Genomic DNA, 17,405 nt, shown 5'->3' on the forward strand with positions numbered 1-17,405 from the left:
AATGAAACTCACACTGAAATTAATAAAAAGAAAACTAAAACATTTTAAACAATAAAATCTAAACTGAAACAAGCAAACTCTAGAAACTAAATAAAATTAAACTTATTACTAATTAAACAATTGAAAACAAAAATAAAACTAATACAAATAAAAACTAATAAAAAATAACTATAATAACTAAAATAATATGGAATGTGAATGTGTTGCAATGACTTGCAAAGCAATTCACTCGTGTAAGAGGAAAAGAATATGAACCGCTTCACAAGTCTAGATTTGCTTAATTCAGCAAGTCCCTTTTCAGAAAAACAGGATGTTTTAAGCATTTTGTCATAGTTATGTATGACACTTGTGTCAAATATGAAGTGGATTCTGGTGTTCTGGTGTGCAGCTTCTCAGGTAGAAAATGAACTTAGTCTAAAAGGGGGCAAGAAAGGCATGTCATTTTAGGTGAAACAAAGCAAAAAGTAATTTAATTGAAAACAGCAACAGAAAACTTTGAGAAGCTGCTGCAGTTTTTATCGTGCTGCTTATTCATACGGCAATATCTGGATTATCCCAGCTGTGCCAAAGCCTCCACTGTCACTCACCACTCCTCATACCAGCTCCTGTTCTCCCATCGCCTCCTCTGCAGGACACCTGGTAGCAGCAGGAGATGCAGTGATGGTGAAGGTGAGCAGGAAAAATGGAAAAGCTCTGCGATTTGCTAACAGTGTGTGGACTGACAGCAACAAGAGTCCATGAAGGCTTAAGACTGTCTCACTGCAGTATCAGCAAGTGCTTAAGGGCTCTGGCATGAACTTCTGGAGACGTCCCCGAGGATTTTTAGTGAGTCTGCAACCTTGTAGACTTTTCAGAGTGAATAGCCCATAATTCATTGCAACAGTGTCATGTGTAAATGAGGACACTGGGGAAGCATCCAAGAAACTTAAGCATATCAAGAGCGCCAGGTAGAAATGTAAAGTCAAAACAAAACTATAAATAATCCTTTCTGCATCTTTTAGTTGGGTTTTTAGTAAGGAGATGATAGGTGGATTGTGGCTCCCTTATTAATCTGAATCAGCTTTCACACCTAATTAATTTTGATGTGTTGGGAAAAAAATGTGGGTGTCCCCTCTTTTTGCGTTTCATTTGGGCTGGTGTAAAACCTTACTCTGGTGCCGTTTGAAACATGTCAGCTTTATTTTATCCCTTTGAAACAAAGTAGCAAAGAATTATAAGAAAATGACCCGAAGATAGAAAAAAAGAAAGAAAAAAAAAGAAAAAAGTATTGAAAGTAAAATATGTATGTATTTTTTCCCTTGTAATATTATTTGAAATATAAAATAATTATACGTATAAATATAGTTTTCCGGACATTTTCCCTATTTTTAAAAATTATTTTCTATTAATCCTCCTCTCTTTCTAAAAACTAATTCTGAAGTAGAAAATCTGCAATTTCTGCAACATTTATTGGCAACTTGGTCATTGTCCATTTCCCATGTTTTAAAATAAAATAAAATAAAATAAAATAAAGGGTTTAACAAACTCTGGTGGAGTTTTGCAAATTTTAAGAAGTTAGTAGATTTAGAAAATAATTTTTAAAAAGCTTTATTTTTATTTATTTATTTTTTCAGGTCATTTTTGAGGGGAGGCGGACACTATTTGCCAGGTAATTTTTTTTTTCTTATTTCTTGCTGATTTGTTGACTTGCTCATTGCCTTTTCTCCATTTCTCCCCCAAAGAAATTAAGAGAATTTAAGGCTTTTATTACCTTTACCCTCTGAACCGTGCCAGTGTTGGAGCCTGTCCGGGCCTGTAGGGGGCAGCAGCGGCGCTCCTCACTCTGGGAACACCTTCACTCAGGGGCTGCTATCTCCAACAACAAACGGTTTTCTCCTGCTAAACGGGTAAGTTTGTGTCTACAATGTTATAAATATAAAACGTTATGATGTTAGGTAAATGTTTTGAAAGTGAATGTTTATGTATGTATTTATGAAAGCGGCATTTGTGAGTAAAGTAGTAGTTTAGCCCACGGTGTTGACCGAGGGCTAGCATGTTAGCTTAAATGGCGACGAACTTGTAAACATCGTTTTTGTCGGTTCGTCCCGCTCGTGCTGTAGACGTTTGGGAAACTTTAATAAGCTCCTGCTAACTGTTTTTGTTAAATCTTTTATTTTACTCCACTTTATAGTTATTGGGGTGTGTTTAGAGGCGGCTGTTGGTCAACCTAAGAAGAATTTAGTTTGCCGTCTAAGTTAAACTCTCATGGTAAACCCGACAACATTAAGGGACTGTGCGTTATTTATGAGAAGGGAGGGGTGGTGGGAAACAGTGGAGGTATGTCAGATGATGTTTTAAGCATGCCGAGGGACTGTTTGTTTTTATTTGACCATATAGGAGGGTCATAGAGGCTTAACTTTATTAAGGTATATTTTTATTAATTAATTTAAAAGTTCCCTGAGCCTTAAAATCCACTGTCAGACTTGAAAGGCATGTTTTTTTAAACAGCTGAAACTGCAAAATTGATTACACTTCAATAAATAGAAATTTACATTTTTTTTTAAAAAACTGTAAAACCTGAAGTAATCCTTACATTTTCAAATCTTTGACAGTCCTTGAACAAATCATATGTAATGAAACCTTAGGCTAACATCAGGAATCAGGCATCTTTCCACAAGTCCCATTTAAAATTTCACCAAGAAAATAAACTTTGCAGCGTAGAAACAAAGGTTGGGAACATAATATTAACTGTTAAAGATCAAACCATAAAAATAAAAAAATAAAAAATCTGTTCCTTCACATTATAAGTAATTTCTTGTCAAAGTAAATCCACATTTCTGGTTGCACAAATCTTTTAACCTACCCCTAAACCTAATATCTTTTTACTTTATACTTGCGCTTATCTGTTGACAAAATGTCAGTGTAACTCACAATAATAACTATATTCATATATAAAACCTACCCCTGCCCATGTATACTAAACGTTATACTTACATGCATTGCTTGAATATGAAAAGTATGATTTTTTAAAAAAAAAATAGTTTTAAATTTGGTTAAAAATATATGTTAAAAGGTCTTATAAAGCATTTAGTTTAAGTGTCTAATATGTGTAGATACCCTGGTACACATAAATTCATGCTGGGTTGAAATATTCGTTGCAGTAGTTGAGTAGTTGTGAGTTAATTGTACCAGACCCTTTCTAAGAGCAGTTTTATGGTTGTTAATGTGTCAGGCTTGAGAGAGTATGTTAATATGTTGTGCTGCTGAAATAACAGACACTGAAGTTGATGATGAATGTGTTTTCGTGCTGCCACTGAGGACCAATACACAATATTTGCTTAGTAGGTCAGTACCACACTACCCAGTTTAACAAAGGATATCAACATTTAAATGTCAGGCTTTATTGACTTCCATGTTACACTCTGACCACAGCAAAAAGACACATTTTTATTCTTAATACTAAATGGGTGTTGTAATGACACATCTGTGAGAATATTTACAATAATCTCTATCTGTGTATGATGCATCACGCTGCACAGTTTTTGTAGCAAAATTGTCCTTCTGTAAGAAGACTCAGGCTTTCACTTTGAAAGAAGAAAATGTTCAAATCTTTACACTATATTTCATTTAACACAATTCCAGCAGTAAATGTCCCAAATGTTAAAATGAGGTAAAATACATTTAATGATACAATCATTTACATCAAAACAGTCACACTTTGCAAATGCACTCAAGAAACAAAACTTTTCCTAAACATACAGAGTTAAGATTTCTATGAGTCAAACTTTTTGTTTTTGCTGGGTTCCTTTACAGACAAAATGTTGGCAGGTGAGTGCTTATCACACAACTCTCCAGAGCATTTCTTAAAATCAAGAGAAAACAGTCATCATTTGGATGGAAATCAGTTAACAGATAATTAGTGTGGTTCAGAACAAGTTATAACTGTTTTTTAAAAATGTGGAGAAATTATTCCAATACATACACCCACTTGTCTTTCTTAAAGTATTTGCACAAAATATGTTTTTTTTTATTTGTGCACATAATAACAATGTAAAAACAAAGCAATACAAAAAAACAAAACTAAATGGAGCTTTTATTTATGGTACCTCTTTATATTTTCCCTCTTTTGTGTTTGCCTTAATGTAGATTTTTGCTCAAACTGTGTAAGCTCTGCTGGCATATGAAGGACGAAAAATGTAAGTACAGTATGTTGTATCAGTAAATATATAAAAGTGTGAAGAAATCAATATATTACAGAAATAAGCAAACAAATTAATGAAAGAATGATAAAAGCATATATACAATAAATAAATAAATGCATAAATAAATAAATAAATGGGCCTACTGCCAGACACAGAAATACAGTAATAAATGAATGTGGTTGTACAAAAATGTAGAAATTATTTTTAAGATATTTATTTCATGATTTCAGGTTTAATTATCAACTTACATTTATTTATGTATTTGTGCATTTATTGTTACTAAAATTTGCCATATATTTCTTTCTTTCTTCCCTATTTAGTTATTTTTAAAATGATTTTTTTCCATTTATTTACTTATTTGTTTATATATTGTCATTTTTTTTGTCCTCCACACCACCAAGATTGAGCAAAATAGGACAAAAAAAACAAACAATAAAATCCTGCAGGGAACATTTATCTGGTTTTCTGTCCTGTTACCATTAAGTCCGTCTAAAACACCAAGAAAGTCCAAAATATTATCCATGAGGGATAACATAATGGCTACTCAAAGTTTCCTCAGCCAGAGACTCGGTGAAGATGTCCAGCGTGACTGGCATTGTGGTGGATGCTTGAGGCCTCCAGCATGTAGCAGCATAGTTAGCAAGGCGAGCATGGTTAGCATGCTAAAGATAGCTTCCTTTCACCGGATGACCTGTCAGGTATATGAGAAGAACTAATGAGTCTGCTGTGAGAAACAGTGTGTGTGTCTTAGTGTGTGTGCAGCCTCCACATGCACAGTCACATGTCCTTTAATAATTTATGTACATTAAATTTAAATTTGACTACTGATAACTGATAAAACTACAGTTTCCTTCCAGCATGTCCATCCCTGAAGCTGTGTGTGTTATCTTACATATTATTTGAACATTATACTCTTGCCGTATTATTTTGTCTCTTCCAAACATTCTTCCATTTTTCTCGCTCGCACAATGTGGCATTGTGGTTGTGGCATTGTGTGCAGGTGCTGTAGGCGTGTTTGCATGTGTGAATGTTCATAAGATGTAACATCTGTCCTTAGTCCCTCAATGTAATGATGACATCATCGTCCTGTCCTTTCCACAGCATCTCCCCTTCAAAGTCCAACATCTTGTGTTTGCGGCAGCGCAGCGCGATGCCCACCACCTTATCCGAGATCTTCACGTAGCGGTCAAAGAGCCGACCAAAGGTAATGATGGTCCTCCCCTCTTTGTCCTTTATGCCCATGTCTCTGATAATCCACACCATCTCCTCCATCTCCCTGTGGATGTGTTTCTGGGCCCTGTCGCCCCTCTCTGCCGTCTTGGAGCCGTCTTTGGGTCGACCATAGCCGGAGTCGCCCTTGCGGAGGCGCTGGGCCATGGCATACTCGTGGTCAAACTCCTCGCTGAAGGGGTTGAGTTTCTGGCCCACCATGTGCTGCTCAGACCACTGCTGCCAACGGTTTTTGATGTCGCCCGTAGTGGCAATCTTAATCTGGAGATAAAAGATGGTGTGCAGGTTAACATTCGAGTTTAAATATGATTGATAATTCATAATAAACAAATAAGCAGAGTGAAACTTATCAAAATTAGCTTCTTTTTTAAAGTTGCACGTTAACAGTTTTGCAAATCAGTTTACTTGTCATTGTGAGAACTGCTTGAAACTTTCCTTTAGCTCGGCATCTGATGATGTCATAGTGATGTCATCAAATCATAAATGGCCAACAGTTGTTTTTCTTTTAGAAACTTGCCTTTGCAAGCATTTCTTTTTAAAAATCTAATCCAAATACAATCAGAAAATCAGATTAAAAAATTACCAAAAATCTCATCTCAGTTTGGAGGGCATGTTTTCTTTAAAAAATTGTAGCAAAAGAAATACAAAATACAGCCATTTAAAGTTGTATGCCCCTAAGCCAAAATAAACTCAAGTGCTTAAAAAATATTTTTGCACAACCTCCTCTCATAAATAACAAACTGTCCCTACATTATATTTAAATATTCAATTATAATACTGTTTTGAAGTCCTTGTTTTTTTCAATAATATACATTTAACCACTCTATTATATAGTAATTGAAAAAAAAACAAATCGATGAGGAATATCTATAGTTGTTTCAGAGAATGTATGGTCTCTAAAATTTGCCTCAAAGTCATGGATATTTATTGGTTAAAATGTGTATGAACCCTGCAAGGGACTAACAGTCAGGATATACAGTATCTGCCTCTGCTGCACAAATTTCATAACCATTTAAAAAAAATCTCTTGCTTTCAGTTCTGCTGACTTTGCTGAAATGTGTAAGCTTTTGTCAAATTTTGGACCAGATCTCCCATAGCCCCTGCTGTTTCCTGTCTTTCAGACTTGCTAAAAATTCAGCATTGACGCCGCTCCTCTGCCTTTATGTTAATGTTGATTAATGACCCTCAGTCTTAAAATAAACTCCCCTCTAGTTGGTGTAATTGATCCCTGTCGTGGCTGTTGCTATGTTTCCATCCATACATATAGAGTAATGGAAACACCTTTGGTATGCCCATATAAACTAGAACACGCACAGCCGCTTCTATGTTTTTGTTTTATTTTGTTTTTTTGCATTTTTGCAACATTTTATGTTTTCAGATACTGGACAAAAAGTGCAACATTTTGGTTTTTGACTTTTTTTCATGAAACAGAAGCGTTGTTACTGACAAATTCAAACTAAAAAAAACCCCTAATTTCTACTTTTGTCTCATTTTGTTTTTGTCTCCCCTCTTATACTCTCTTATTCCTTCATGCCCTCATTCAGCAAAATCTTATGACCCTTCCTTTTCATCTCTTCTCCCACCCCAACCTCCGTCTGCTCCCCCTCCCCTCTCTTTCCATCTTCCTCCCTCGGTATTTTCGTCAGCTTGCCAGGCCTTCAGATCAGTGTCAGTGTATCTCTTTGGTATTCGCTCTATGAAAAGTGAAGATGTGTCATGACCCTTTGCAAAACTCTGTGAACCTTTAAAGCAATAATGATCACTGTTGTTCTTCCTTTTCTCTTTTTGCCTCTATCTTTGGCTCTCAGCATTTATTTCCAGTGCCAAATAGTGCAATCATGAACATTACCATGGCTGGAAAAGAATTATATATGTGTTCAAGATAGTAATGTCAACAGTTGAATGTCAATGGTGTCAAGTGCCACTCCGCCCCGAGCCTTTTTTAAATTTACAATAAAAATAAACTTAATTACACTGGGGATTGTTTTGTACTTTTAGTACACATAGGGTGTCAGAGTGCATTAAAAAGCATCAAAATAGAGCGTGTTTATCAAAAATAAAGTCCCAGTAGAGGTTCCCCCACAACCCCCCACAGAGGTTTGAGCCAAGACCCTAATGTCCTCCTGAGCCCTACAAATGTCCTAAAATCCGAGATTGTTCCAGAATTCTAGAAAATGTTCTCAAATCCTAGAAGTTCCCTAAAATCCCAGACGCATCTTCACATTCTAGAAACGTCCTTAAATTCTAGAAACCTATGGCCTCCATGCTAAGCAATTTGAGTATCCCTGGCCTGTTGGTTAATTTTGCCACTCTTCAGTTTACTGCACCAACGAGTGTGGATAAAAGGTTGTGGTAAAAAGTAGAGCATCCTGCAGTTTAAGAGACAGATATTTTTGTTACATGTTTTCTAAGAAGTTGGTAGACACGGAAACACAGCTGCTAGTGGTTTTCCTGTAACCAACATAAATAGTTTAAAGGCTGTTGGCCAGATTGCCAAGAATTTCGCTCAATCATTAAACCAGTCTCTCACTTTTCAGATGTTAATATTAAACATTTATCAAACCAGTTTATCCAGATGGGATTTACATAATGTAAACATATCCAAACATATCCACTTATAGATAAAAAATAAATAAATACATTAAATGTCTGTACACTTTCTCATATCTTGTGAAGGTTTCCTATTTTTTCTTTCATTTATTCTCGTCACAGTGTCTGCCTCTCATGTTACCTCTCTTGCCCATGTCCCTTAACCTCATTTCCCCTCCCCCTGGCTGTTCCACCTGAAGGTCAGGTTGGGGAACACGTTGCAGCGCAGGACTATATTTATTTACATATATTCCATTGCGTCCAACTTGTGTTTTTATGAGTTGGCCTGGCTTTCTGGCGACCCCCTCAACACGTCGAGGGGGGCCTCCTGCCGGCTCCTTTACCTTTTATAGGAGGGATTTTTTTTTAATCGCAGTTATGCAACTGTTATGCTGTTTGGTGTCTATGAGGGGTTTGGATTTCTTCAGGTGACATCAAAGGGAACTCTGCTTCAGCTTGTTTATTCACGCTGTGTGACCCGTGTGGGAACATTTATGCTCTAATTTAGGGTATTTGTCCTCCACTGTGTGTTTGATCTGTGACATTGTGGTTATAGAGAGATCAAACAGCAGAAACTCAGAAGTGTCTGGTCAAAACTTGTGTATAATCCACTGTCTCATGCTTAAAAAAAAAATCATTAAAGGGCAATTACATAACTCCAGATACTCATATTGAGTCTTCTGTAATCTTCTCACCAACAACACTTAAATGTGCAAAGGACCGATTCTTGCACGACCTGTGTCATAAAATGACAAGTTTGGGTTTTACCCAGAAATATTTCAGTGTTTGTCCTTTTGTGCCATCTCTGTTTTCACTTTCTTTCTGTGCTTTGTAAGGAGGACAAACTACAAAAAGTGCCCCCTTGCAGCCTTTACCTTTCTATCATTTTAGTTATTTGGATATTTAGAAAGGATGTTTCCAACAGAGGTTGGTTGGTAGTGAAATCTACAGTTGGTCCGAGCTGCACACTGAAAAGCATGTTTCATACTACCAGAAACATTTGTAATACCCCCACGTTTCATGTTACAGGTAGGGGTGCGCAGCATGGAATATACTCAATGTATCGCAGCTTGTTCCATGTGCAATAATAATATAACATGACATCAAGTATAAATTGTTGTGTCGTTTTTTTTTTTTTATAAGCCACAGGCATTTAGGTTATTTTGCTCTTTTCTACGGCTCTCTGCCTCTCACAGACACACAAACAAAACAGGGCTTTTGCAGAACTCCAGATCGTGAATATTTAGTAGCATTTTGCGACCATGGAGCACCACTACGACTAATACATGAAGTGAAGAGCTATTTGTTTGTTTCCAGGTTACAGTGAATTAATCATCACGTTTAACGGCACTGCGGTAACAGTCTAACTAATTGAGTGGTAGTGGTGGTAGCGTGCGTAGATGGGGCGTGTGTTTGTATCTGCAGAGCTCCGGCCATTTTGTGACCACAGAGCACCAGTGGAATCTGCATATATGAATGATATATGAACTGGAGAGCTGTTTGTTTGTTGCTCGCTCACAGTGAATAAATCCTCACAGTTAAAGGCGTCACGGTTTCTGTCTGTTAATGCTAATATCCAACTGTTGACCAGAAGCTTCAAGTCCACAGCAACAACATCGACACTTCCTGAGATGAGTCAGGTCCTCCAAAATAAAAGCACCATGGGTCCCTTTGACTTATTCAATTATAGCAATAATATTTATATTATATTTCATTATAAATGTCCTTATAACCATATAAAATAAATGTTATCATAACAGCACTTTATTATATAATGGTAGCTACTATATTTAATGTTATTGTAACTGCAGTTTATTCAGCAGTTTTGTATTTCAGTAGTTAATATTAGTTTAAAGGACATTTTAAAATATTGAGATATATATCATGTATCGCAATATAGCCTGCAAATATTGCAATATTATTTTAAAGCCATATCGTCCAACCCTAAGTTTAAGTGTATGCTATACTGAGAGTATTTCAGGATCCTTAGAACGTCCGAAAAACCTGGAAAAGTCATAGAATTTGCAAATACCAATTTCCTGGCCTGGAAAAGTTTTGGAACAGTCATGGAATGGAATTGTGTTTCACAAACCTGCATAATAGTACATATTGTGATCAAGGACTGTAGGAAATGTGAAATGCAACAGTAATTTCTGTTTTTACATTTTGCCATGTCTCCTCTCAACACCCTAAAGAGTAAACAAACGCGCCGCTCTCCCCCCTCTGCTGAAATTTGATCTCTTTCGTGGAACCGCCATCGGCCACTTGGCTCTGCAGAAGATTTCACACGACCAGTTTGACACCAGTCCTTCCGTTAGTCTGTTTCTAAACATGATATTATATTAATCACGCTGTCATATTACTAATGCTGTTTGAGTTGGCTGTAGCGCTGTGAGTTAGGCTACTTCAAAAGTTGCCAGAACGTGTTGTAATGACAAACGCTGGTTCAGCCAGTTTACATGAAATCAAGCTGGTTTAAGTTTGTACGCTGCACTGGACCGACAAAATCAACTTGACTGACCTCAAGCGATGTCTTCTACAGTTACTTGATACATTCTTTATGTTGCGATAATGATTGATGCTAATTTGAATTATGTTGGTGACTTTATATCATCGTGTGAATTTTTTTCAGCCATTTTTACTCTTTGTGATGAACACTACCTTGGGCCTGCTGGTGTGTTTCTTGGGCAGAATGTCGCCCTGCTCAGATTTTGATTCGCTGTTGTCACTGAGGCTGGCCTCATCTCCCAGCCCGCTGTCCTCTGTGTCAACACTGCTGCTCCTCGACCCCTCCTTCTTCTCCTGAAGCAAAAGCTTTCTGTCTTGGATTAGTCCTCCTCCTCCTGAGCTCTGTAGCGCCCTCATCTGGCGCCGCCGTGTTGGCGACTCATTGCCAAGGAACGGCTTGCTCTCTCCGGGGCCTGACTCCATCTTGCCTCGGATGGCGTTGACCAAATCGTTGCTGCTGCACTCGCTGCGCTTTGGCTTGACAGTCTTTATCACAGAACCAGTTCGGATCTTACTCCCACTCACGGCATCAACTGCGATGACACGCGGGGTGATGGTAAGTTTAGTCTGATGGGTACGCTCTCTTGTGTCTGCCTCTTCAACAGATGACGGCATCCAGCCGCTCGGGATGGCGTCCTGCTTGTTGGAGTGTTCGTTGGCCCAGCCCTGCCAACTTTTGGCTAAGTTGGCCACCATAGCGGCACATTTTATCTTGCGTACTGCCCGTTTGAAAGCAGGAGGCTCCTGTGGTTTAACTGTCGTGGTCCCGCTGCTACTCATGGTGAAATGATTCTAGAGAATACGCTTTCCAGAAATTGGTATTTTTCTTGTCTTCCCTAATACTGCAGAAATCGACTCTGCTGTTAGAGAACTGTAATAAGCCTTTGCAGGAGTTGTCTATGTGTTGCACAGTTTCCAGTCTTAAGAATTCTCAGAATCTCTCAAAATTGCTCTGGTTTTGTTCAGAAGTCTAGTGTGAAGAAAAAAAGTCAAACATTTATCTGTCCGAGCAAATCTTCAACTTTTGTTGGCTCCAAATTTCGACTTAAATCTTAAAAACTCCTGGCTTGCAAAGTTACGCTTCCCAGATAATTGTGAACAAAAATCCGTATCTCAGCCTTTATAGCCTGTGGGGATCTTCACGGAAACATCCAGAGCTTTCCAGCTCGTCAGTCGGTCAGTGGGTGAGCCTCTGGTGTGAAGGGTGCGAGGACTTTGACTTTAATCCCCTACTGAAGCCCCTCTGGCTCCACACCGGCCTTTAAATAGGGAAGGGTCGTAAAGGAAGTGATGCTGCACGGCGTCCACGTGAGACAGGAAAGTCCAGTGTCAACATTCTTGTTAGTGATACAGGTTCATAAGCGCAACCGCACACACACACAGACACACAGACACACAGACACACACACACACACACACACACACACACACAGACAGGGGTGGTATGTCTCCCACCGGGATCCAGGGAACAGGTGCCCAGTGTTTTTAGCGCCTCAGAAGTTTTCTGTTCTCACACACAAATACACTGAAACACAAACAGGTCTTTGCTCTGAGTCAGCCTGCTAATCACAGGCGAGTGTGTGTGTTCATTGTGTAAATATAGAAATGTTTTCATTCAAATGCGTAACGTATTTACGGCACTGCAGGTTATGCTTTGATCACTTCCATGGATGAGTGTGAATTCCTAAACTGTGGGTCACATAAAAAGCACTCAGAGTGTGTGTTTGTCTGCATGTCTGTGCATGTGTTGCTGGAACTATTTCAGGCTCTGTGTATATTTGTGAATATGCAAGATTGAAATTCTGGATGATGACTCATGCACTGTGTGTATGTGTTAGGTTTAATTGCGGTGACTCCATACTGGCTTTAAATGCATCTTACTCACATGTTCTCAGCCCTCATCTGATGTTTTTGATGACGTTTGTATTTGTTGTTATTAGTATTTTTTGTTGCTTAATTGTTGTTTAATTGGCATTGCAGTATTTTGTACAGTTTTTGTATGTGGTCAGCCAGCTTGGTCCTCGTACGTCATCCATATTTACAAATTAAGATTCAGTTTAAACCTGAGGTAAGCACTTTTATTTTGGTGTTCCCACAATATCTTTTGAGCATATTGTAATTCAAAGGGACAGAAAAAACTAGACTTCTGCTCCTCCTTTTGGCTCTGTTTCCATGCTTAAGAAAATCTTGTGAAAAGACATGTTGGCCAATCACAGATCATTTCAGAGAGCGCCAACAGGGCGCTCCTGTTGGCTGTTCTACAAATACAGATGCGAGTGCATGTCCCTTCGGTGAAAGCCTGATTGAGGAGGAGGGTGTAATTTCAAAGTCTGCTGCTTTTCTGTCTTTTCCAGATTTTTGCCTACCATCGCTTTTATCCAAACAAACTAAACAAACTCGCGGTAAAAATAAAGGACAAAGGAAAATAAAATGAAACCCATTTTCTATATCATTGAGATGGAAATGAACAAATTTACTGTTCTTTTTTTTCTCGACCAGTGATTCTCAATTTATAGCCCGCAATTAACAATAACCCCCCCCACCAAAAAATGTGATTCACACTGGGAATTGTTTTTGTACTTTTAGTAAACATAAGGTGCCACAGTGCATAAAACAGCATCAAAATAGCGCTTGTTTATGAAAAAAAAGAGGAGGATCCCTGCAACCTCCGATAGAGATCTTGTCTAAAACCCTAATGATCTGAAATCCTAGAAACATCCTAAAATCCAAGAAACGTCCTAAAATCTAAGAAATGTCTTAAAATCCTTAACACATCCTAAAATCCAAGAAGTATCCTAAAATCCCAGAAATATCCTAAAATTCTAGCAGTGATGTAAAATCCTAGAAATGTCCTTAAATCTAGAAACATCCTAAAATCCTAGAAATTTCTTTAAAATCCTAGAAATGTACTAAAGCCTAGAAATGTCCTAAAATCCTAGAAACATGTATGGGGCTTTTGTGATTGGCCCTTGACCTCCTGTCATTAAGAGGCCCCTAAGCAAAACAAGTTGAGTCTCCCTGCTATAGACTGACACGTTTGAGTGTCATCGTTCACTGAAACCATGACTTCTTTTTGAAGAAACAGCAACAAGAAATAGTTAACAATAATATTTAGAAAATGAATATCAACAGTGGAAGGTAAGGGAAATTAGGATTTTATTGCCCCATAGAGGTGGGGGGAAAAAAATCAATACAGCATAGTATTGCTATATTTTATGCCACAGTACTTTATCAATACACAGACCACAAGTATCCATTCTTTTAATTATAAAAAATAGGAATAATGCAAATAGACATTAAACTTTTGGTGGCCAATTAAATCAACTGCTATTTCAGTCAGAAGATACATTTTGCTGCAGTAAAAATTAATGGGGAGAGAAACTTCAGCTTTAAAACCTAATCTTATTAGATTAAATAGATATTGACCCAAATTTCTTTTGGGGACATGATGTACAATTGAAAAAAGGTACTAAATTGCAATAGATCGCAATATATGTTATTGCAAGACTCAAAATTGTAATAATATTGTATCCTGATTTAAGTATTGTGATAATATCGTATTGTGGGGCCTCCTGTTATTCCCACCCTTACTGTCTCACAACATTTTTTTTTCTTTGCTGTTTTACATGAAGTTTGTAACAATCTGTATTTTTTGTCAAGTGATCTCAAATTGGGACAAACTATAAGTTTTCAGTAACAAATATATACATACAAAAGCTGGCTGCCTCTGTAGTTTTATCTGAAATGAGTCTGTTGTTGTTTGTAATGAACAAAGAAACAACTTTGACACAAACTAATGAACCTGTTTATTTTTCAGCACATATTCCCCAAAGATTTACTCTCATGTGATTTGTTACATAATATGTAAAATGTGGTTTAAGTTTCTCTTTGGAAAAGCTAATTAGTGAGAGTGATAATATTCACAGGGGAAAGTGTATTAAAACCAGCAGCGTTACTGTAGAGTGAGTGACAGAATGACTGTGAGATTTATTGTGTGATTAAATGGCTCATTAGCAGTAGCCAGTTATTACTGTGCATGAAACAGAATTAAATGAGATATTTCAACAAAGGAGTCTAAGGTAACTTCCAACTATAATTCGGTTTTATTCATGATTTAATTCTTTGCTATTGCTGCTATAATTACAGTAAAAACATGTTGATAAGCCAAAGCTTTTTAGTTGTATTAGGTGTTGATCATTTAGTTGAACCTTGTTGCATCACTGTCATACACAACATAAAGAACTCAGGTTCATTTGTTTGACAAACAAAAGCAAACAATACTTTTCAGTCCTGCTGAAACAGTCGTATCTTTGCTGCAGCCAGACAAAGCTGAATGAGTCCTCTGAATATCTGCAGACTAAAATAACCAACCAGGGTCCAAGCTGTCACCGGCTCAGGTTTCTGGCATATGCATGTGTGTGTGCTTCAAGTTCCCGGCCTTATGCCAGCAGCTGCCTCACGTGCACGCTCCCACCGCTCGCTGTGCACGGCAGGCTTGTACAGAAATAGACATGGCTGGCACTTGAAAGCAATGAGAAAGGTGTGAGCAGGGTGTGTAATGATACCAATATTTGTACGTGACTTTATCAGAGGAAAGGTGTTTTTTTTTTTTGTACTGTATGTGAACGGTGAGTCATCGACTGGATAATAATGTTGATCCCTGTAGGAAAACTCAGAGTTTCTTCACCTGCAGGGTAGAGCGGGTTCTGCTGCAGAGCAGTAAACTGGCAGGGAATCTGTGTGTTGCCTAAGGGCACTTAAGTAAACTTTAGGCTCACTAAAATTAGGACTATTTTATATTTTACATTTGGTAACAGACAGACCTAAAAGAAATCATAACGTAATTATAATGATATTAACCCTCAGGGACTGTTTGGCACATTTTACACATTTTTCGTACTAAAGTTTTTGATGATTTTGGTTGCGTTCATGCATATGGCATACATTTTGACAAGATTATGTATTTTGTTCTGTTTAATTTTGGAATTTCCAGCTCAGCTCCTTCGATAAGTCTAAAATACACTCTGTAAACAAAAGTGTTACATTCATTCTGTTAAGAGCAAAAAATGCTCCATTGAAATCCATTCAAACTGTCGTTTTTGATCCCACAAATCAGCAAAAAACTGCTTTGCATGTAGTATATTGAAAATATTTTTTTGGAGTGTAATAAACATATGATTTATTATTATTTATCAAATTTATAAGCCGGAGCGGCTGTCAGACATGTTTGTACTGGAGCGGGCTGTTGGACATGTCCGTGCGCTGCAGTGGGCTGTCAGACATGTAATATCATAATGAAAGTATCATGTTATTATCATAATTTTAATTCAGCTTACATTTAAGCCATTATTTCCCTGTCCATGATCTTTCCATTTTATCCTGAATTGTGCAGTAATTTGAAAAGTCTGTTTAAATGTGAGAGCTGTTAATTAATCATCAATAACAGGTCTGATGATCTATGATGATAATTGTGGTATCACCATGAGGTTAATGTATTTTCTATGCATTTAAAACACAGGCAGGTCATGCAACACAAAGTTAGGCAGGTTGTCAATAAAATAGATATTTCATACATACTCATACAATCACACATACCCATGTATTTCTGTTTGTGTTGTCTCCCTTTGTAAAGCTTCATGCTGTTGTTGTTTATAGTTGTTTTTTGCTATATAAGTTATTTGAATTATGTTACTTAATAGGGCTTGTTGTACTCGCTGCAGTGTCTATAGCCCTCTTCATTAATTTACCACCATTTGTGGTTGTATGCACAGGCTGCAAAGTGTCTGTCAGAAAAAGAATTTACAGTAGAGTTGGTTTGGTCACAAAAAATGTTTATAGTCTTTGCTACAATGAAAAATGTTTCTGTTGACCGAGGTCTGCTCTAATCTCACCTAGCCAGGCCTCCATCTGCTCAGACTCATGATGATAAGCTGTTGGTTTACAAGGAATAAGTAAAAAGCCATAAAATTTATGGCAAGCAAACTTAAAAAGTATCAGTAAGTCTTTTGAGTTTGCATGAGTTGTATTGAAGTTTTCAGAGATTGATTGATCTGATGTAATTGGGTTTGCTCGGCATTAATGACAAAATGTGTAGAGAGTCAGGAAGAGAGGATTTATGAGCTGGGCTCAAACATGTGATGTTGAAAAGTACACGCATGCCGAAAGCCCTCTGCAATCTCTCTCTCTCTCTCTGCAGAAGTTGGAATTTCATTGTTTAATCATTTTGTCAGATTCCTAAATGTGATTATGCAACAGAACCAATGACAACCTGGCTGCAGTATTTCAAATGTGAACCTGTACTTGTTAGTGTGTACTGTCAGCAAGTACTTCTAATGAAAAACTGTACAGAATCCTCCGTGTTATGTAACATAGAATCACAGGACTCTCCCAGATGATGTAATATATTCATATAGGGTTTTTTCTGTCTGTCAGTTTGGCACTGACGGACAGCGCAAAATACTACAACACCCATGAGGCTCGGCAACTGTTGCCATGGAGAGGAAGCAAATTGGAATGGAAGAAAATCCCGAACACTTTTTTGTTGCAGTTGAAAAACAAGACGCATCTTTTCAGAAATCATCCGAAATTCAGCATTTTTCACAATTTCTCGTCCGTCTCTGTAGTTCTCCTACAAGCTCGGCTCATGGGAGAAGTTTCAACTGGCTGCAATCTGCAACCCCATGGCGAGATTAGGGTGGGAATAACCAGAGGCCCCAGGATATATTATCAGGATATTTAGTCACAGTATTATATTATTGCAATTTTGAAGCTTTTGTGATGTGATAATGTATATTCCGATGTATTACCTTTTTTAATCTGTAAATTATATCCCTAAAAAAGAAACTGTCACCATCTGTTTTATTTAATGATACAGTTAAGATAAAGTTTAAATATAAA

General features: G+C 37.5%; 1 protein-coding gene across 1 annotated transcript; it reads right to left on the reverse strand.

Annotated features, from left to right (window-relative positions):
* Positions 1–4,497: 4,497 nt before the first annotated feature.
* abraa (actin binding Rho activating protein a) lies at positions 4,498–11,814 on the reverse strand. Its single transcript, XM_042497670.1, has 2 exons — positions 10,662–11,814; positions 4,498–5,672 (listed from the first exon to the last, which is right to left on the reverse strand). The coding sequence occupies exons 1-2, from the start codon at positions 11,286–11,288 to the stop codon at positions 5,235–5,237; spliced, it is 1,065 nt and encodes a 354-aa protein (XP_042353604.1). The 5' UTR covers positions 11,289–11,814; the 3' UTR covers positions 4,498–5,234.
* Between the last annotated feature and the right edge of the window lie 5,591 nt (positions 11,815–17,405).

The sequence above is a fragment of the Plectropomus leopardus genome, chromosome 2, assembly GCF_008729295.1.
Source record: "Plectropomus leopardus isolate mb chromosome 2, YSFRI_Pleo_2.0, whole genome shotgun sequence".
NCBI lineage: Eukaryota > Metazoa > Chordata > Actinopteri > Perciformes > Serranidae > Plectropomus > Plectropomus leopardus.